This window comes from Equus przewalskii, chromosome 1, assembly GCF_037783145.1.
Source record: "Equus przewalskii isolate Varuska chromosome 1, EquPr2, whole genome shotgun sequence".
In the NCBI taxonomy this organism is placed as follows: domain Eukaryota; kingdom Metazoa; phylum Chordata; class Mammalia; order Perissodactyla; family Equidae; genus Equus; species Equus przewalskii.
The window spans coordinates 94,305,436-94,326,771 of record NC_091831.1 but is presented as its reverse complement, the minus strand read 5'-3'; the positions used below and the strand labels follow the sequence as shown (position 1 = coordinate 94,326,771).

At 38.7% G+C, this 21,336-nt stretch overlaps 1 protein-coding gene across 10 annotated transcripts in view; it reads left to right on the top strand.

Annotated features, from left to right (window-relative positions):
* The first annotated feature begins 1,196 nt into the window (after nucleotides 1-1,196).
* Nucleotides 1,197-21,336, top strand: part of FANCI (FA complementation group I) — a 90,569-nt gene continuing 70,429 nt past the window's right edge. For 3 of the 10 annotated variants that reach the window (XM_070617875.1, XM_070617865.1, XM_070617828.1), the window contains exons 1-3: nucleotides 1,203-1,301; nucleotides 3,039-3,141; nucleotides 14,415-14,487. In XM_070617875.1, coding sequence (XP_070473976.1) covers nucleotides 3,058-3,141; nucleotides 14,415-14,487 — 157 coding nt within the window. In that variant the 5' untranslated portion in view covers nucleotides 1,203-1,301; nucleotides 3,039-3,057. Of the gene's footprint in view, nucleotides 1,527-3,038; nucleotides 3,142-14,414; nucleotides 14,488-21,336 lie in introns of all 10 variants that reach the window. The other 7 variants (XM_070617844.1, XM_070617854.1, XM_070617882.1 and 4 more) reach the window with 7 other exon arrangements.

The following is a 21,336-nucleotide window of genomic DNA, read 5'->3' as shown; positions in this document are numbered from 1 at the left end:
GCCATGTGTTAGCCACATATCACAGCTCAACATTGGGCTAGAAGGATGGCAGGAGTCAAAATTGCTTATGACGGGTCCCAGGAGCAGGCCTAGACAGCTGAGAGGCGTCATTGTCTTCAGCAGCTATGTTTCTTCCAGAGCTGGCCATGATACCGACCCTGGTATCAGTTTCCCCACATTAAACCCAGCATATATGGGGGTAAAACCAAAACACTCATTCCCTGCTTACTTTCTGGCTTCCTGCCTCCAGAATCCGCTATCCTCCATGGAGACAGACACCGTCAACGACAAGCACCTGGACCATCTCCTCCCCACAAAGAGATACGAGCTGGTGGGAAAGCTGCTGACCAGCAAGGTCACGAGCTCCCTCCTCTCTGCAAGTGTGTCAAGGCCAAAGACAGGCTGGTGGGAAAGCTCCGACCAGCAAGGCCATACGCTCCCTCTCCTCTACCTAAAGCCCCAAATAAAAACCCTTCCGTTTAGCTTTTCGGGGAGTTTGGGATTTGAGCGTTAGCTGCCCTCTCTCCTTGCTCAGCGCTGTGCAAAAATAAAATTCCTACTTTCTTCCACCACACACGGTGTCAGAGATTGGCTTGCTGCGCAACGGATGAGCGATCTCACTTCAGGTTCGGTAACAGCCAGGCGGACCCATTCCACCCTTACAGACTGGGAGTCAGGCTCCAGACTGAATGCCCCCTGATCTTAGCATGTCTTCCACCGCCACCTCATCTTTTGGTAAGTCCAAATCTGAAGGCCTCATCATCACTCCCCAGCGGGCACCTTTCCCTGTGCTCCCTGTGTCAGTCCGCTGGTGGTATCAATGCACCCCCACCCCAGGTGCTCAAGCCTGAATGGTCCTCAACCCGTCCCCTATCTCCCCAAGCCCTGTGCACTTGGACTTCCTAATCTCTTTCACGTGAGGTCCACTCCCTTCCAACACAAAGACCTGCGGGGCCATCACTTGATTCGACCCGTCGCACTGACTCCCCAACAGTACACAGGCAAGTCTGAACCCGACGACACCGCGCCGGCTATGCCCGGCCCACACTACGCATGCCCACTCTGCGGTCTGGAATTCGAGTGTGCAGGCCGCGCCTCCCCCTGCCTGTGAGTGGAAACGTCCGGCGACGCCCGACGGTTCCCCCCAGCCCATCTGCCTTAATGGTACGCCCCAGCCAGCCGCGGGCTCCGGGCGGCAGGAAGTGGGCCGCGGGGGCGGAGCCTGTCGTTCCGGGACCGGAAGTGCGTTGGTGTTCGGCTGAGCGGGCTTTTTGGAAGTTGGCGGCGGCGGTGAGCCTGAGGTGACCGTGCCGAGGGGCTGCGCGCGTGGCCCGGGCGGTGGGACGGCTGCGGGGAGGGAGCGCGGCTGTGAGCACGGAAGGGCTGCCGTGAGGGCTGGCGTCCTGGTGTCTCCTGCGGCCTGGGAGGGGAGCTGCGCCGCCGGCTCCCGCCGCGTCCCGAGCGGGCCGCACCCCCAGCCTCCCTGCTCGGTGGGGGGCCGCGTCTGCTCTGAGGGATTAATGACGGTGAGGGTTGGGCCCAGCGTCTTGCCCGTTGTAGGGGTTCAGTAATTCGTTTGTTCGAGAAGTACGTCCTGGGCACCTGTTGTGGGCTCGGTGCTGTGCTGAGCTACCGGAGAGTTTAAGATGAGGGTGGAGGTGGGGGTCACATACTCTGGTTTGGGTTTCAAACAGGTTGCTCTGGCTGCTGTGTGGGGGACAAGTTAGGAAGCTGTCGCGGTTCCGGTGAGAAAGGATGGTGGCTCTGGAGTGATGTGGCAGTAGTGGGTCTCCGTGAGAAGGGCCAGGTCTGAGAGGTGTTGCGGGGTGACCTTGCTGGGACCTAGTGCTGGATGTGGAGGATGATGGTGAAGTTGCTGAGAGGGTTGCCCGGGTTTCTGGTGTCAGCAGCTGAGCGGATGATGCTGTAATTGATGGAGATGGGAAAATGAGGAGGGAGCACAGGAGGCGGGGCAGGTGTTCTTTCCCCGGTCCGCCTTTGCCCCTCCCCGTGGCACTCCCATAGCTGCTCCCTAAGTCCCATCTGCCTGATGTGCCCCTGTTTCGTCCCCTCCTTTCCACTTCCAGAGTCTCCACCCTAAGACAGGCCTCAGCCTGACACCGAAATAGCCCCCCAGTCGCCTCCTAGCCTGTGCTCTTGTCCTCACTCCTTTCCTGCTTTAATCTGCACATCGATGCCAGGTTCACTTTCCTCAAGCCCTATTTCTATCTTGTCGTATCTCTTTTGCTCCCTAAATTTTGGTTGCTCTCCATTATTTACAAAATAAAGTCTCAGTTCCTTAACCTGGCATTTAAGATCTTGCACAGTTTATTGCCAGCCTCTCTCTCTAGCCTTCCCACTGACTGCTTCCCGCAATCTACTCGTTTCTCCCAAATAAGTTTTTCGGATTCTCATGTGAATGCTTTTGTTCACGATGCTCTCCTTCCCAGTGATGTATAACGTATGCCGGCTGGTTATCTTGCTGATCTAAATTTAATCTCTGAGTTCCAGTTTAAGCTTTCCTCTGCCGGGAAGCCTTCTTGATGTTTGAGAACACATTCATTTCTTTAGCCTTAACTTCTCATTTGTTTTTATACCATTTAATTGGCCCTTTGTATTTACAGTGCTGTTGGCTTATTTATTTATCAAATATTAATTTATTGTATGCTTATAATATATTCTTGTGTATATGTTTATAATAATTTATTATTTATTTGATGTACTGTTAAGTGACAGCTTTGTTCTAGGCAGTGTGCTGGGTAGGTGTTAAAAAATATGATAGGAATATGGGCAAAAGTTATGAAACCACTTGATTAGAATACAAGTTTCTAATAAGGAAATTCTAGGGAATTTGAGATTATTTTGGTTTGGAGAATAATCAGCTACTTATACTAGTCAGTAGTCCTTAGCCTGTTGTGCACCCACTGCGTACATTGTCTATTAATATGTATGAAATACTCAATTAACAGCGAAGAAAAACAAATCAAGCTGGTTTAGTGCCGGAAGTTTCATCCAGCTCTGACATTTTTCCCCTACAGTTCTCTGATACGTGCAAAAATGGACCAGAAAATTATATGCCTGGCAGCAGAAAAAACAGCAGACAGACTACAGGAATTTCTTCAAACCTTGGAAGAAGATGATGTGAGTATTAGGAAGCATGTTGTACTAAAAGCAAATGTCAAGCATGATGGCAAATTCAAAGGACATGTTGGGTAGAAGAATGATTCTGCCACTTCGTCTACCCCCAACTCTCCGTAGGAGACGAGGATTTATTTGATAACAACTCATGGATGTAAAGCAATGGGGGAGAGGAAGAGAAATGGACAACTTAAGTGCATTTGTTTAAGCTTATACAACTGTATAACATTTAAACAACATTTATGCAACTGTATGGATATAAGCAAATTAGTGTACTTTTATGGTTCTTAGAACAATCCTATTTGAAGGTAGTATCCAGCCTATAGTTATTGATGTGAGACATTAGATTTGCCTAGTGATACTTCTTTATATTTTTCCCTAAAGAAGACAAATTCATAAGCAGTAGAATATTTTGAAGTTTTTAGTAAAAGAGAAAACCAACTGTGTCTTCACTGTAAGTATATGATTATAAAATGGGACAATAATCACCTTATGTGTGAGGCTGTTTATTCTTCCTAACCTTGCTCTGCTGATATACTTCTCCTTTTTCCATAATAAGTGATCTCAGTGTAATCAGTCCCTGCATGGAAAAGAATCCTTCCTTAAGATTAACCTTAGACATTAATATATATGTATAAATAAGTTAAAACTTTGAGTATTATGTTTTGGTTTTTTTTTAAGATTTTATTTTTTTCCTTTTTCTCCCTAAAGCCCCCCGGTGCATGGTTGTATATTTTAGTTGTGGGTCCTTCTAGTTGTGGCATGTGGGACACTGCCTCAGCGTGGTTTGATGAGCAGTGCCATGTCCGCGCCCAGGATTCGAACCAACGAAACACTGGGCCGCCTGCAGTGGAGCACGCGAACTTAACTGCTCGGCCACGGGGCCAGCCCCTTATGTGTTTTTTTTTTTAAATTTAAAGATTGGTGCCTGAGCTAACATCTGTTGCCAAACTTCTTTCCTTTTTTTTCCCCTTCTTCTCCCCAAAGCCCCCCAGTACATAGTTGTATATTCTAGTTGTAGGTCCTTCTGGCTCTGCTATGTGGGATGCCACCTCAGCATGTCCTGATGAGCAGTGCTAGGTCCTTGCCCAGGATCTGAACTGGCAAAACCCTGGGCCGCCGAAGCAGAGCATGGCCCCTGAGTATTATGTTTTTAAGGGAATTTTTATAGGGTAGTGTTGTAGTCATTGAAGCTAGGTGCATCTTAATCTCTGTTACCTGACGTTAACTGCAGGGATGTGCTCTGGTTTTTTTTCTTTGAAATTATCCAGAATTGCTTTTGCAGCAGCTTTTTGAGACAGCCCATTGCATGAGTCGTAACTTGAATTATACTATAGACAATTTAAGATTTTGTTAAAAGCAGCTTTTAATTAATTAATTATTTTTCTTTACTTTTTTTTTAAGATTGGCAACACATGTTAGCTCAGATGCCAATCTTCTTTCCTTTTTTTCCCACTTCTTCTCCCCAGAGCTCTCCATTACATAGTTGTATATTCTAGTGGTAGGTCCTTCTGGCTCTGCTATGTGGGACACCACCTCAGCATGGCCTGCTGAGTGGTGCTAGGTCTGCGCCTAGGATCCAAACCAGCAATACCCTGGGTGCGTGCAAACTTAACCACTTCACCATGAGGCCAGCCCCCTAATTAATTAATTTATTTAGAATTTATATTTTACTTGCTTCCAAAAGGAATTTGAGGAGGCTTTAACATTACACTGTAAAGTAAGCAAAAATAAGAAGTAGAACATATCTGTGATATAAATACATGTTATGAATTACTTCTCTGATTCTTGCTTATCACGAAAAGAATCCCTATCTCGTGTTTTTTGTGAGGATGAAATGAATGGTGTATGTAAAGCATCTAACATCTAATAGACACTGAATAAATGTTAGAAAAGTTCCTTTAGCTCTTCTTGGTTTTAAGTTCCTTCACCAACATGGACATAGTCCTCTGAACATTTCTGTTTTAACACTTCCCTTAAAAGTTTTATACCTCAGATTGAACACAGGGCTCCACATGTATTCAACAGTAGAGTAGAGTGGTACCACCGTTTCCCTCATTGTTCCATTAATGCAGAATCAGCTTCTTGGCAGCCATATCATGCTGTTGTCTCATTGCTCTCACAAGCAACTAAAAACTTCAAGTCATTTTTGCACATGTTCATATTAAGCTAAATTTCCTTCATCTCTGAACTTCTGTAGTTAGTTTTTAGAACCCATGTAAAAAATTTTACATTTATATCTGTTAATTATCATCTTTTTAGATTGTCATTTAATTCTATCAAATTCTTTTTGTATCCCAATTCTCTTGACTATGGAATTAATCATCTTTTTATGTCCTTTGCAAATTTGTTAAGCATTCTAGCAATATATGCATTCAGTTCATTTAATAAAATGTCCATAGAAGATGTGCTTGGAGTTAAAAATTATAAAACACATAAGGAAGTCCATGATAAGAAATACTGGCATATCTAGCAATGGGAAAATTCACATTCAAGGATTTGAATAGAGCAATGTAAATATTTAACACAAATATTTAATGTGACATTTAACATATTCAAATATGTAAATGAAGGAATAGAATCCATAAAACAAGAAGGGATGGATTTGAAAAAAGAAAACTTTAGAAATCAAGACCTTGATAGATAGTTAATAGTTGACTAAACACTGCTGAAGAGAAAGTTAGTGAAGTGGAATATAGATCTGGGGATAACTGAACAAAGCAAAGATTTTAAAGAGATGCAAAATATGAAGAGTATGTAAAATATGTGGAGAATAATAAAAGAAAATGAATCTTCTTCTTAAACACATAGAATGTCCACAAAAATGGATCATTGTGTCATATAGTAGAGCACAAAGAAAGCATTTGTAGGTCCTGTAAGGTAGAAATATTATAAACCACTCTTTTTGATCACAACGCAATGAAACCAAAATCAAAAAAGGCCCTTCTACCTGGAAATAAAGTACCTTCTAAACAACTCTTGGATAAAAAGAAATATGCAAACAGAAATTATAGGATTTCGGAAAAATAATGAAAATAGTACATATCAGAATCCATGGAATGCTGTTCAGAATGACCTACATCAATAAAAATGAAATAATGAAAATTAATTAAACTTCCAACTCAGAAACCTAGAAAAAAAGCAAAAAAGTAAACTAAAAGAAACCACAAGAAACTACTAAAATAAAAGTGGAAATTAATAAAATAGAGAACAGAAAAACAGTACATCAAATTAATATGTCAAAATCCTGGTTCTTTGAAAAAATAGACAAAATCATTAATCAAGAAAATAATGGAATAAGCACAAATTTACAAAATAAGAAATGACAAGGGAGAAATAATACACAGAAAATCTCAAAAAAAATGCCAAGATACTACTTTGTATATATCTATGCAAATAAATTTGAAAATCTAGAGGAAATGGATAGTTTCTTAGGCACATAACCGTTTAATAAATTGACCCAATTGGAGATGGAAACCTTAATCAAATCAATTTTCATAGAAAAACATGAGAGGTATTAAGCAATTACTTCACACAAAAACACCAGGCCTAAATCGTTTCACAGGAGATGTCTGCCAAACCTTTATAGATTATTGGTTAGAGATAGATACTGCTACATCAGTTGTTTTAGAGCATATATAATACATAAGGAAAGGTACATACATAAGAACTTCCAAATGCTCTTTATAAAGTATAACATTAATACCCTAAACCTGATAAAGATAGCATAGGAAAAGAAAATTATAGTCGTCTATCAGTATCTGAGCAGGATTGGTTCCGGGACCTCCTTCAGATACCAAAATCCACGGATGCTCAAGTCCCTTATATAAAATGGCATAATATTTCCCTATAACCTATGCATATCCTCCCATATACTTTAAATCATCTCTAGATTACTTATAATACCTAATACAATGTAAATGCTGTGTAAATAGTCATGATACAGTATTGTTTAGGGAATAATAACAGGAAAAAGAAGTTTGTACATGTTGAGTAGAAGCACAGCCATTGTAGGCCTTTTGATCCGTAGTTGGTTGAATCTGTGGATGTGGAACCCTCGTATATGGAGGGACGACTATATAGACTGTTGTCACTTATAAATATTGATGCAAAAATCTTGGAGGAAATGTTAAGGTACAATTTCAATACCACATTAAAAAAATACATACCGTGACCAAGTGGAGTTTATACCAGGGATACAGGTGGTTCAGTGTTAATATATAAAGACCATATGAGGGGCCAGTCTGATGGCGCAGCTGTTAAGTTCGCACATTCCGCTTCTCAGCGGCCCGGAGTTCGCCGGTTCAGATCCCGGGTGCGGTGGACATGGCACCGCTTGGCAAGCCATGCTGTGGTAGGCGTCCCACATAGAAAGTAGAGGAAGATGGGCACGGATGTTCGCTCAGGGCCAGTCTTCCTCAGCAAAAAGAGGAGGATTGGCAGTAGTTAGCTCATGGCTAATCTTAAAAAAAAAAAAAAAAAAGACCATATGATTATCTTCCTAAATCAGAGAAAGCCTTTGACAAAATTCAACACCCTTTCCTAGTAAGATCTCTTGAGAAAATAGGAGCAGGTGGCTATTTCCTCAACATGATAGAATGTATATATGTAAATCCTAAATTCAGCATCTTCATTGGAAATTCTAGAGGCATTCCCACTATGGCCAGGAAGGCAACAAGCCTGCTCTCTCCCTCACTATTTAACGTTGTTCTGGTCTGATAGCCAATGGAATTAGCCTAGAGAAAACAATTAGAGGCATAAGAATAGAAAAAGAAGTTGCAAAACCATCTTTCTCTGCAGATGCCGTGATAGTATACCTGGGAAACCCTAGAGAATCAGTGATGAAACCGTCTACAATGAGAATTCAGCAAGGTAGCAGAATTTAAAATTAATATGCAAAAATCAGTAGCTTCATACACACATAATAACCAGTTAGAAGATATGGTGGATGAGAAGGTCCCTTTACTAGCAACAAAAAAGATAAAATACTTAGGAATAAGCTTAATAAGAAATGTCCAAAACCCATGTGAAGAAAACTATAAAACTTCTAAAAGACATAAAAAGACTTGAACAACCCGAAAGACATCCTTTGCTCTTGATTAGGGAGTCTCAACATTCTCAAGATGTCAGTTCTCCCTAAGTTAATTCATAAATTTAATGCAATACAAATAAAATTTCCAGTGAGCTATTTTAGGGAACTAGATAAGCTGATTGTAAAGTTCATATAGAAAAATAAACATGCAAGAAAAACTAGTAAAACACTGAAATGAAAGGCCTCTAAGGAAGGACCAGCCCTACCAGATAGTAAACATACTAAAAAGATCTCTGTAATTAAAGTATGGTGTTGGTGCATGAAGAGAAGAACAGATAATGGAGTGACAGAATAGAAAGTCAAAATAGACCCAAATATGTATAAAATCTAGTATATGATAAAATGATATTTCAAATAACTGGGGCAAATAGTCTTTCATAAATGGTGTTGGGACAACGAGATAGCTATTTAGAAAAAAAAGTTAAAATTATATCTATTCTTCATACAATATTCAAGAATAAGCTCCAAATGAATCAGGTCTAAATGTAAAAAAAAATCTAAATAAATATTAGAAGAAAACATGAGCGAATCCCTTTTTTTAACCTCAGTGCAGGGAAAGGCTTTTCTAACAATGACTCAAAATCTAGGCACACTGAAAGATTGATAAATGTATCTACATATAAATAGAGTACGTGACCAAACATACTATAAGTGGAATCAAAAGACATGACAAATTGGGAGAAAACATTTGCAGGATATCACAGATAAAGGGTTAATATCCCGAATTCATAAATAATATATTAATTGAGGGGAAAAAAGACCAACATCCTATAGAAAAAGGGCACAGGGCTTGAAGAGGATAATCACAAAGAAGATACATAAAAATGGCTTTAAACATACGATGCTCAATTTCTCTTATAACAAGAGAAATGCAAATTAAAATGAAATGTGCTACTTCTTACCTGTCAGATTAGAAAAAAATTGAATAACTTCACAGTACACTGTTGGTGGGGCTGTGGGGGAACAGTTCACTCATACGTTGGTAGGAATGCAAAAAAAAAAATGATAAGACCAGGATTAGAATTTGGTAATATCTAATAAAACTGCATGTACATTTCCCCTCAGACCCACTCATCCCACTTCTACGATTACCCTAAAGATACACCTCCAACAAACTAAAATCGTTTTATGCACAAGGAGGTTCTTTGCATCTGTAAAAAAGAATGAAGAAGATTTTTATGAACTGATAGTGATTTCCAGGAGATATTAAGTTAAAAAAGCAAAATGTGTAGTATGCTACCTTTTATATAAGAAAGAAGGGAAATAAAGCATACACATATGTGTGTATCATTACAAAAAAGAAACTCAAGAATACTGTAATCATACTGAAAGTGGGGAGCGAGGGAGAAAGAAAGAACTAATCCAAGTATTCTACTGTATACGCCCAGTCTTGGGCAGAGGATTGGAGGGAGAAATATAAATAAACCGTAAACTCTTTTGTAGTAGGATTGATTATTGTAGTGGTGCGGGTGAAGCAATTCTGAAACGATTTTAGATGTATTATAGGATTCAGCAAATGAGTAAATGTGCTGATATTGAGAGTCAGGGTTCTGAAAATGGTAGAGGGACATACAAATACGGAATGTAGGAAGGCAAGAAAGAACCCTGTGGGGATAGACTAGAAATGGAGGTATTGATGTGAACTCATGATTTCTCAAATATGTGAATGTATATGCATATCCATGTGCACATGTGTATTTGTGTGTATTTGTGTATACATGCATGTATTTCCTAGCTCTGTTCACTGAAATATCTCAAAAGCAGCAGAGATGCCACAGTAGCAACAAGCACACTTATGACCGAGATCTTTGGTTTCTAATAACCATTCCCCACTAAAAGAAACCAGGGCTTTTCAGGGAAATGGCTGATTGGAATGGTGGGCATGGTGGATACCAGATGAGCCTGGAAAATCTTACTAAGCCAGAAAGTAAAGAAATACTGGAAAAAATGGGGACATGTCACAAGGACACAAGCCAGCTTGAAGGAGCTTCCATTAGTCAAATCTGGGACTATTTGAACGTCAGAATAATTAAGTTCAGTTATGAATTATAAATCATTGAGAAATGTAGAAATTTCTGAGTCCATATAGATAATAAAAGTAAATAGGGAGAAGGGAAATCTTTTGTTTACCTTGTTAGAATATCATCATTTTGCAGCCATCATGATAAAGATTGCATCAGACAAGAAGCATTAGTGGGTGCTAAATCCAGAGAGAATTTTTTTTAACTTTTTATTTTGAACTACTTTTAGAGTTTGAAAAAGTTTTAAAAATAATACAGAGTTTCCGTGTATCCCTCCCCGAGTGTCAGCATTTTATATAACCTTAGTAAAATTTTAAGAACAGGAAATTAACACTGGTACAGTACCATTAGTGAAACTAAAGACTGTTCACAGTCTACCTGGTAGTTTTTCCACTGATGTCCTTTTTTTAATGTTTCAGAATCCCACTCAGGATCTTATATTGCACTTAGTTGTTATTTTTCCCTGATTTTCTGCAATCTGCAACAGTTCCTCAGTCTTTCTTTGTCTCTCATGATCTTGATAGCCCTGAATAGTATTGATCAGTTATTTTGCTGAATGTCCTTCATTTAGGGCCTGTCTGGTGTTGTCTCATGATTGACTGAAGTCATGCATTTCTGCTAAAAGGACCATCAAAATGGTGCCCTGCCCTTTTCATTCTATCATATCAGTGGGCTCCCGATGTCAGTGTCATTCCTGGTGATATTGACTTTAATAACTTAGTAACAGTGGTTGCTGCTGGGCTTATCTATTATACAAGGGGAAGATTAGATAATGAGCAGAATATTTGCAAGGTCTTAAAGTGTCTTCCTACAAACTGCTCACAGGTTGTGAAGGGAGGGGGAAAAATGGGAAAATCAGGCAACACACTTGACTAGGTGATCAGGGTTAATATTACCAGTGAGGGACAGGTGAACATCACATGCCTCCAGGTGTGATACTCTGAGAGGTACAGAATATCACCTGTGTTCTGGCTGAGATTGTATAAACTCAATCTAATCATGAGGAAACATTAGATAACACAAAATGAGGAATGTTCTATTAAAAAAAAATCTGTTTGGACTGTACCATTAACTTGGTACCAGTCTACCAATTAAAAGAAGAATTTTGAAGTCTTCCAGAATAACAGAGATACTTAATCTTATTTGGTCTACTTCTGTGTTTTAAAATGCAGTAGAAACCATGACTGAATAAGGTCAGAAAGGAAGACTGAAGATCACGTAAGTGGAGGGAGGAGGAAGAAGGGGAGTAGAGATCAGAGGGAATCGAGCGGAACTAACATTTGTTGGGCACCTGCTATGTGTTAGGCCCTGTGCAAGGTCCTCTACCTGTCATCTAATTCAGTCCTCACAATGGTCCTTTGAGGTATGGAAATGGACACACATAATAGAGATTAAATAACTTGCCTGAGGTTATATAGTTAGTAAGTGGCATAGCTAGGATTCATACCCAGGTCTTCTGATTCTGGGTCCAGTTTTTTTTTCCTTCCCATGCTATGCTACCTTTTGTTGAAACTAAAATGTTTTCATGAAGATTCAGAGTTTCTCAGCCTTGGCACTATTCACATTTTGTACTGGATAATTCTGTGTTGCAGGGTGATGTCCTGCACATTATAGGATGTTTATCAGCATCCCTGGCCTGTACCCATTAGATGACAGCGCCCTTCCAGTTAATGACAACTGAAAATATCTCCAGACATTGCCCAGTGTACCCTGTGGGGGGCCCTGGTTGAGAACCACTGCTCAAAGGGTTATGTCAAGGGCTAAGTATTCTGTTGGAAGTTGCAGGCAGAGCAGTCAGGTGCTTCCTTACTATATATTTAAGAAGGAAGAGAGATGGACTCCAGTCAGAAGACCAAACACATGTTGTTGTGGAAGAGATCAAATTCACTGTTTTATTAGTCTTGGCTTCTGCAACACTCCTCTCTCTGGATTATTGTCAACCTTACCTTCTCAGTCTCCTTTGCTGGCTGCTGCTTCTCTTTTTAATCCCTGAATGTTGGTGTTTCTCTTCTCTTGTTCTCTCCCTGCATGATCTCATATGTTCCCATTGAACTCTTTCTCTCTGAGCTCCACTTTGGCATATCCAGTTGTCTATTTGGTGTCTCCACTTGGATATCTTAAGAGTAGTAGTTCTGAGCCCCACGCTAGATCTGCTGAATCAGAAACTGCGAGTGGAGCCTGGCAATCCGTTTTAACAAGCCCTTTGTGTAATTTAGATGCTTGCCTAATCCCAGATTTTTACCATGTCAGTGGATGGTGCCACCATCTACCCAGTTAATTGCTTAAGCCAGAAATTTAAGAGTCCACCTTGATTCATTTTCCTTCATCACTACCCCTTTTTAACTTCTAACCATGAGGAAGTCTGTCTTAGTCCGTTCAGGCTGCTGTAACAAAATACGGCAGACTGGGTGGCTTATAAACAACAAACATTTGTTTCTCAAGGTTCTGGAGGCTGGAAGTCCAAAATGAGGGTACCAGTATGGTCAAGTGAGGGCCCTCTTCTGGGTTGCAGACTTTACGTTGTATCCTCACATGGTGGGACCTTTGTGGGATCTCTTTTATAAGAGCAGTAATCCCTTTCATGGAAGTTCAACTCTTATGACCTAATTCACTTCCCAAAGGCCCCCCTCCTAATGCCATCACATTGGGCATTAGGATTCCAAACATGAATTTTGGGGGGACGTAAACATTCAGACCATAGCAAAGTCCTATTGTTTCGAGCTCTCAGATATATGTTCAGTCTACTTTTCTTCATCTCCTGTATTAGTTTGCCAGGGCTGCCATTCTAAAGTACTACAAATTGAGTAGTTTAAACAACAGAAATTTATTTTTACAGTTCTGGAGACTAGAAGTCCAAGATCAAGGTGTTGGCAGTGTTGGTTCCTTTTGAGGTCTGTGAGAATCCATTCCACGCCTCTCACCTAGCTTGTGGTGGTTTGCCGGCAATTTTTGGCATTCCTTGGCTTGTATCACCCTGATCTCTGCCTTCATCTTCACATGGCATTCTTGCTGCGTACATCTCTGTCCACATTTCTCCTTTTTGTAAGGACATCAGTCATATTGGATTAGGGCCCACCCCAATGACCTCAGCTTAACTAATTACATCTGCAACAACCCTATTTCCAAATAAGGTCACATTCTGGGGTACTGGGGATTAGAACTTCACCATGAATTTTGGGAGGACACACTGTAACCCATAGCATCCCCAGTGCTATTGCTTTGGTCTCAGCCACTGTCATCTCTCACTTGTACACTGTAGCAATCTCTTAACAGATCCTTATTTCACTAACACCCACTCCCCGACACACACACGCACAACCCATTCTCTACATAAGGAGCAAGACTGATTTTTTTAAAAATATCATATTGCTCTCCTCTTTTCTCTTTAGCAACTTCTCTTGCACGTAGACTCTAAACTTCCTACCGTGGCCTACAAGAGTCTTCACAATCTAGTTCTTGCTCCCCAAACTCTTCCTGTGCCACTCTTTTCCTTACTACTTTCCAGCCTTATTGGTGTTTTTTGCCAGGTCCTCAAACATGCCAAGCTCTTTGCCTCCTTAGAGCCTTTGCACATAATGATACCTCTCTCTGGAATGTCCTCCCCCGCTGTGCATCCCTAGCTCTTTCGCATCCTCCAGGTCTTTGGGAAAAGGTCCCCTACCTCGGAGAAGCTTTCCCTGACTACTCTAGCTGAAGTTGCCTCCCTTTCCTCAATTGTTGTCTATCTAGACTTTTGTTTCCTTTACAAATTTTTTTTCCTGAATGTTTTTTGGTCACCTTTTCCCCTCTGCTCTACTGTAAACTCTGAGTCAAATTATCGTACCCATATTGTTCATCTTTGTATCCCTACTGCCTGGGAAAAAAAGGTGCTCAGAAAGTATTTATCGAATGAATGTATATCCCCAAGAACATAGCTCCATACCTAGTGCTGATTAAGTACTCAATAAATGTTTGTTGACAATGTGTGAATAAATTTCAGTCTTGAGAGCCTAGCATCATGTTACGATCTACCCTGCTCAATGTAAATAAAAATGTTATTTGTGGTACCTGGAGTCTGAAGGATATGAACCTGACAGATGAGTGTTTTTCATATTGGGAGTTTAGGTCACTAGAGTAGAGAAATTGTTGCCAGAGACTTGTAGCTTTTCTTTCTTTGATTGCAGCTGGCTAATCTCCTTCAGAACCAGGCAGTGAAAGGAAAAGCTGCTGGAGCACTCCTGAGAGCCATCTTCAAAGGTGATAATGATTGCCACTTCTAGCTCCCTGGGCTCATTGGCAGATTTGTTTACTTTTGGCACATATTGCTGTTTTTATTGCTGTTTGAAACCCACGGAGACTTTCTGTGTTTTGGGGATTTCACAGAATCAGCTAAAGCAAAGGTCTTGTCTTGGGGACTTAAATAATTTTTTGAAGGGGGATGAAGTGGTTACCTGAGATTGTATTGCTGGTTTTGGTTTACTTGTGCTTTTAAAACTTTGGAGAAGAGAACAACAATGTTTAGTACTTAATCTGTGCTTAACAAGAACCTGGGAAGCTCTAGGGTTTAATGAAATGGAATTTCTTAGCTGACATGTAGAAAGATTCTTAATTCCCAGCTTGGCATGTTTGTTTCCATATCTTGAACCAGGGCGGGTTCTACATTGTTGCAGATTGTGGATTTACAGTAGTTTTATAAATCATGGTGGAATAAAATTCTACAAGGCAAAAATTAAAAGTGGATTTAGAATCTTAGCAGGATATATATATTTTTTAAAGATATTTTATTTTTTATTTATTTTTTTGAGGAAGATTAACCCTGAGCTAACATCTGTTGCCAATCCTCCTCTTTTTGCTGAGGAAGACTGGCCCTGAGCTAACATCTGTGCCCATCTTCCTCTGCTTTACATGTGGGACGCCTACTACAGCATGGCTTGCCAAGCGATGCTGTGTCTGCACCCGGGATCCGACCAGCAAACCCGGGCCGCCAAAGCAGAATGTGCGCACTTAACTGCTGTGCCACCGGGCCAGCCCTTAGCAGGATATTTTAGCTTGGTTTATTTTTCTCCCTCCCTTAAGTACATTGGATTTCCACTGCTAAGGTCCAAAAATACATCTTCCTATTTATGAAAAAACTTTAGAAATTGGTTGAGTCAACCTTTATGGAAATTTGCTAAATGACCATTTTGTAAAAATATCAGAGAAAAGGAAATAATGAAAGATCAGAAGCAGCTGCCTATAAACACTTGTAAGTGAAAGAAATAAGTGCTTTCTTTCTTGGACAGAAACCTGGGACAGATTATCCTGGCTCCCACTTTTGTAACTGACCTTATTTAAAAACATAGATTTGGAAAGCCTAGTTTAAAAGTAGAATGAATTATCAAGTACTTGTAGAAACTACTTCCTAATCGTTTTAATCCTGTCAAATTGATAGTGTAAAGGACCAATAATTAGCTAATGATGACATTTTAAAAAATTGAGATATAATTGATTTGCATTTCCCTGATGATTAGTGATGATGAGCATCTTTTCAGGTGTCTCTTGGCCATCCGTATGTCTTCTTTGGAGAAATGTCTGTTCATGTCCCCTGCCCATTTTTTGATCGGGTTGTTTGATTTTTTGTTGTTGAGCTGTGTGAGTTCTTTATATATTATGGAGATTAACCCTTTGTCGGATAAATAACTTGTAAATATTTTTTCCCAATTAGTGGGCTGTTTTTTTGTTTCAATCCTGTTTTCCCTTGCCTTGAAGAAGCTCTTTAGTCTGATGAAGTCCCATTTGTTTATTCTTTCTATTGTTTCCCTCGTCTGAGGAGTTATGGTGTCCAAAAAGGTTCTTTTGAAACTGATGTCAAAGAGTGTACTGCCTATATTCTCTTCTAGAAGACTTATTGTTTCAGGCCTAATCTTTAGGTCTTTGATCCATTTTGAGTTTATTTTTGTGAATGGTGAAAAAGAATGGTCAATTTTCATTCTTTTACATATGGCTGTCCAGTTTTCCCAGCTCCATTTGTTGAAGAGAGTTTCTTTTCTCCATTGTAGGCCCTCAGCTCCTTTGTCGAAGATTAGCTGTCCATAGATGTGTGGTTTTATTTCTGGACTTTCAATTCTGTTCCGTTGATCTGTGCACCTGTTTTAATTTTAGAATATTTTTATTACCCCTAAAAGAAACTCTGCACCCCTTAACTGTCACTTCCTCAAACCCCTGATCCACCCCAGCACTGAGAAACCACTCATCTACTTTCTGTTTCTATAGGTTTGCCTATTCTGGACATTTCGTATAAATGGAATCATAAAATATATGGTCCTTTGTGAGTAGCTTCCTTCAGTTACCACAAGGTTACCAAGATTCATCCATGTTGTAGCCTGTATCAATATTTTATTTCTTTTTATTGGAGAATAATATCCCATTGTATGAATATATCACACTTTTCCACTCAAGAGCTGATGGACGTTTAGGTTGTTTCCACTTTTTGACAATTATGAATAATGCTGCTATGAAATTTGTGTACAAGTTTTTGTGTAGACACATTTTCATTTCTCTTGATAAACATCTAAGAGTAGAATTGCTAGATCCTATGGTAACTGCACATTTGACTTTTTAAGGAGCCACCAAACTGCTTTCCAAACTAGCTACACCAATTTACATTCTCATCAGCACTGACTGAGGATGCTGATTTCTCCACATCCCTTGTTATTGTCTGTCTTTGTCATTTTAGCTATCCTAGTGAGTGTAAAGTGGTATCTCATTGTGGTTGTGATTTGCATTTCCCTAAGGGCTAATGGTGGTAATCATCTTTTCATGTGCTTACTGGCCATTTGTATATCTTCTTTGAAGAAATGTCTATTCAGATCCTTTGCCCTTTTAAAAATGGGGTTGTCTTTTTATTGTTGAGTTGTAATAGTTACCTATATATTTTAGATGCACGTCCCTTATTAGATATATGATTTGTAGAAATTTTCTCCCATTCTGGGTTGTCTTTTCACTTTTTTGATGGTATCCTTTGAAGCACAAAGTTTTTAATTTTGATGTCCAATTAGTTTTTTTGTAGCGTGTGCTTTTTGTGTTATATTTAAGAAACCATTGCTTAATTGAAAGTCACAAAGACTTACACCTTTATTTTCTTTTCAGAGTTTTATAGCCTTAGCTTTTACGTTTAGATCTTTGATCCATTTGGGGTTAATGTTTGTATTAACTTTGTGAGGTATAGGAGTCCAGCTTCCTCTTTCCCATTTCAGTAGCACCCTTATTGAAAGTCAATTGCCTGTAAGTGTGAGGGTTTATTTCTGGACTCACAGTTCTATTCCCTTGATCTATATGTCTCTCCTTATGTCAGTACTACACTATCTTGATTATATAGCTTTATAGTAAGTTTTAAAATTGGAAAGTGTGAGTCCTACAACTTTGATTTTCTTTCTTCAGGATTATTTTGGATATTCTAGGTCCCTTGTGTTTCCATATGAAGTTAAAATCAGCTTGTCAATTCTGCAAAAATGGAAGCTGAGGTTTTAGTAGGGATAGTGTTGAATCTCTCTATATATATGAATTTGAAAAGTATTGCTATCTTAATATAAGGCTTCTGTTAAATGAACATGGAATGTCTTTCCATTTACTTAAGTCCTCTTTCATATCTTATAATTTTCATAGTACAAGTCGTGTACTTTTATAAAATTTATTAAGTATCTTATTCTTTTTGATGCTAGTATAAATGGAACTGTTTTCTTAATTTAATCTTCTAATTGTTTGTTGCTAGTATATAGAAATGCATTAGACTTTTGTATATTGATCTCATCCTGCAAACTCTCTGTACTTGTTTATTAACTCTGATAATTTCTTTTTTGTGGATTCCTTGTTTTCTATAAACAAGATGATGTCATCTGTGAATAGAGATAGTTTTACTTCCTTTTCTATCTGGATGCCTTTTATTTATTTTTCTTCCCTAATTACCCTGGCTGGAACCTCCAGTACAATGTTGAATAAACATGATGAGAGTGGACATCTTTGTCTTGTTTCTGATCTTACAGGGAAATCTTTCAGTTTTTTATCATTGAGTATGACATTAGCTGTGGGTTTTCATAGATGTTCTTTATCAGGTTAAGGAAGTTCCCATCTACTCCTAGTTTATTGAGTGTTTTTATCATGAAAGGGTATGGGATTTTTCACATGCTTTTTCTGTGTCTACTGAGATGATCATGTGGTTTTTATCCTTTATTCTATTTATATGGTATATTACATTGATTTTCATACATTGAACCAATCTTGTACTCTTGGGTTAAATCCCACTTAGTCATAGTCTATAATCCTTTTTATATATTGCTGAATTCAGCTTGCTAGTATTTTGTTGAGGGTTTTTGCATCTATAGTCACAAGGGATATTGATCTGTAGTTGTCTTATGATGTCTGTCTGGTTTTGGTATGAGGATATTCCTGGCCTCAGAATGAGTTGGGAAATGTTCCCTCATATTCTGTTTTTTTGGAAGCATTTGTTAAGCATTGGTGTTAACTGAGTCAGTTTCAGTAGTTTGGATCTGTCTAGCAATTTATCCATTTCATATAAGTTATCTAATTTATTGATATACACTTGTTCATAGTATTCACTTATAATCGTTTTTATTTCCATATGTTTGGTAGTAATGCCTCTCTTTATTTCTGGTTTTAGTAATTTGAGTCTTATTTTTTTCTTGGTCAGTCTGAAGATTTTTCAGTTTTGTAGACCTTTTCAAGGATAAAGATTTGGTTTCCTTGATTTTTCTCTGCTGTTGTTCTACTCTCTATTTCCTTTGGGTCTGATTTTACTTTTCTTTTCGCTTGCTTTGGGTTTAGTTTGCTCTTTTTATAGTTTCTTGTTTCTTTTGTGGTGGAAGATTGGGTTATTGATTGGAGATCTAATCTTTCTTCTTCTTTTTTTTTTGCTTGAGGAAGATTGTTCCTGAGCTAACATCTGTGCCAATGTTCCTCTGTTTTTTTGTGGCATGCTACCACAGCATGGCTTGACGAGCGGTGCTAGGTCTGCACCTGGAATCTGAACCTGCTGAAGCAGAGTAAGCAAGCTTAATCACTACACCACTGGGCCGGCCCCCTTTCTTCTTTTTTAGTATAGGCATTTACAACTATAGATTTCCCTCTAACACTGCTATAGCTACATCCTGATATAACTTTTGGACTGTTACGTTTTTGTTTTCATTCATCTCAAGGTATTTTCTAATTTCCCTGTGCTTGCTTCTTTGACCTGTTGGTATTTAAGATTGGGTTAATTTCCACATTTTGTGAATTTTCCAGATTTCTTTCTGTTCTGGATTTCTAATTTCATTCCGCTGTGGTCACAGAACATAAATGTATGATTAAACTCCTTTAAATTTATTGAGAATTTTTTTATGGCTCAATGTATTGTTTATCTTGGAAAATGTTCCATGTGCATTTGAGAAGAATGCGTCTGCTGTTGTTGGGTGTAGTGCTCTTTCTAGTGTGTTGCTCAAGTGTATTTCCTTGTTGATCTTCTGTCCAATTGTTCTATCCATTATTGAAAATAGGATATTGAAGTCTCTAACCATTATTGTTGAATTGTCTGTTTCTCCCTTCACTTCTGTCAGTTTTTGCTTCTTGTATTTTGGAGCTCTTTTGTTAGGTGCTTATAAGTTTATAATTGTTATATCTTGATGATGGATTGACTGTTTTATCATTATAAAATGTCCTTCTTTGTCTCTGGTAATAATTTTTGTCTTAAAGTCTATTTTCTTTTAATATTTGTATAGCCACTTCAGCTCTCTTTGGTTACTGTACATGGTATACCTTTTTCCATCCTTTAACTTTCAAACTATTTATGTCTTTGAGTCTGAGTATCTCTGGTTGATAGCATATAATTGAACTTTAAAGAAATCTCTTTTGCGTTTTGATTGGAGTATCTAATCCCTTTACATTTACTATAATTACTGTTAAGGTAGGATTTACATCTGCTATTTTGGTATTGGTTTTCTTTATGTCTTATGTCTTTTTTGTTTCTCTGTTACTGCCTTGTGTGTTATGTGTTAAATAAATATTTTCTAGTGTACCATTTTAATTTCTTTGTCATCTTTTTTACTGTATTTTTGAGTTACTGTCTTAGTGGTTGCCCTAGGTATTACAACTAATGTCTTAATTTATAACAATCTGATTTAGATTAATACCAACTTAGTTTTAACAGTTTACAAAACTTTGCCCTTATATATAGCTTCACTCTCCTCCTCCTTTGTGCTATTATTGTCATATAAATTACATCTTTACACATTTATGTCCATCAACACAGATTTATAATTATTGCTTTATGCAGGTATCTTATAAATCAGATAGGAAAAAAATAATTATAAATAGAAAATAGATTTATACTGCCTTTGTATTTTCCTATGTAGGTACCTTTACTGATGCTCTCTGTTTCATATGGATTCAAGTTACAGTGTCCTTTCATGTCACCTTGAAGGACTTCCTTTAGCCTTAGGGCAGGTCTTTTAGTAGCAAATTCTTTTTTATTTATCTGGGAATGTCTTAATTCCTCCTTCATTTTTGAAGGATAGTTCTTCTGGTTGTAGAGTTCTTGGTTGACAGTCTTTCTTCAGCATTTTCACTGTTATCCCCTTTTCTTCTGCCCATCAGTAGTTTCTGATGAGAAGTCAGTTGTTAATCTTATCAACTGTCCTTTTACCAGATGAGTTACTTCCTTCTTGTAGCTTTCAAGATTTTCTCTTTGTCTTTGACTTTTTTTTACGTATACAGTTCAGTGGCACTAAATACAATAATTACTCTTTCTAGAACTTCCAGTACTATGTTGAATAGCAGTGGCAAACGTGGGCATCTTTGTATTTTTTCTGACCTTATGGAAAAGCTTTAAATCTTTAAACATTAAATCATTAAACATTGAGTATGATGCTAGCTGTGGGGTTTTCACATATGGTCTTTATTGTGATAGGATGTCTTTGATTTTGACAGTTGGCTATGGTATGTCTAGGTGTGGATCTCTTAGGTTTATCCTACTTGGTGTTCATTGAGCTTCTTGAATGTGTAGATTACTGTTCTTCCTTAAAATTGTGACGTTTTTGGTCGTTCTTTCTTCTTTCTGCCCCTTTCTCTCTTTCTAGG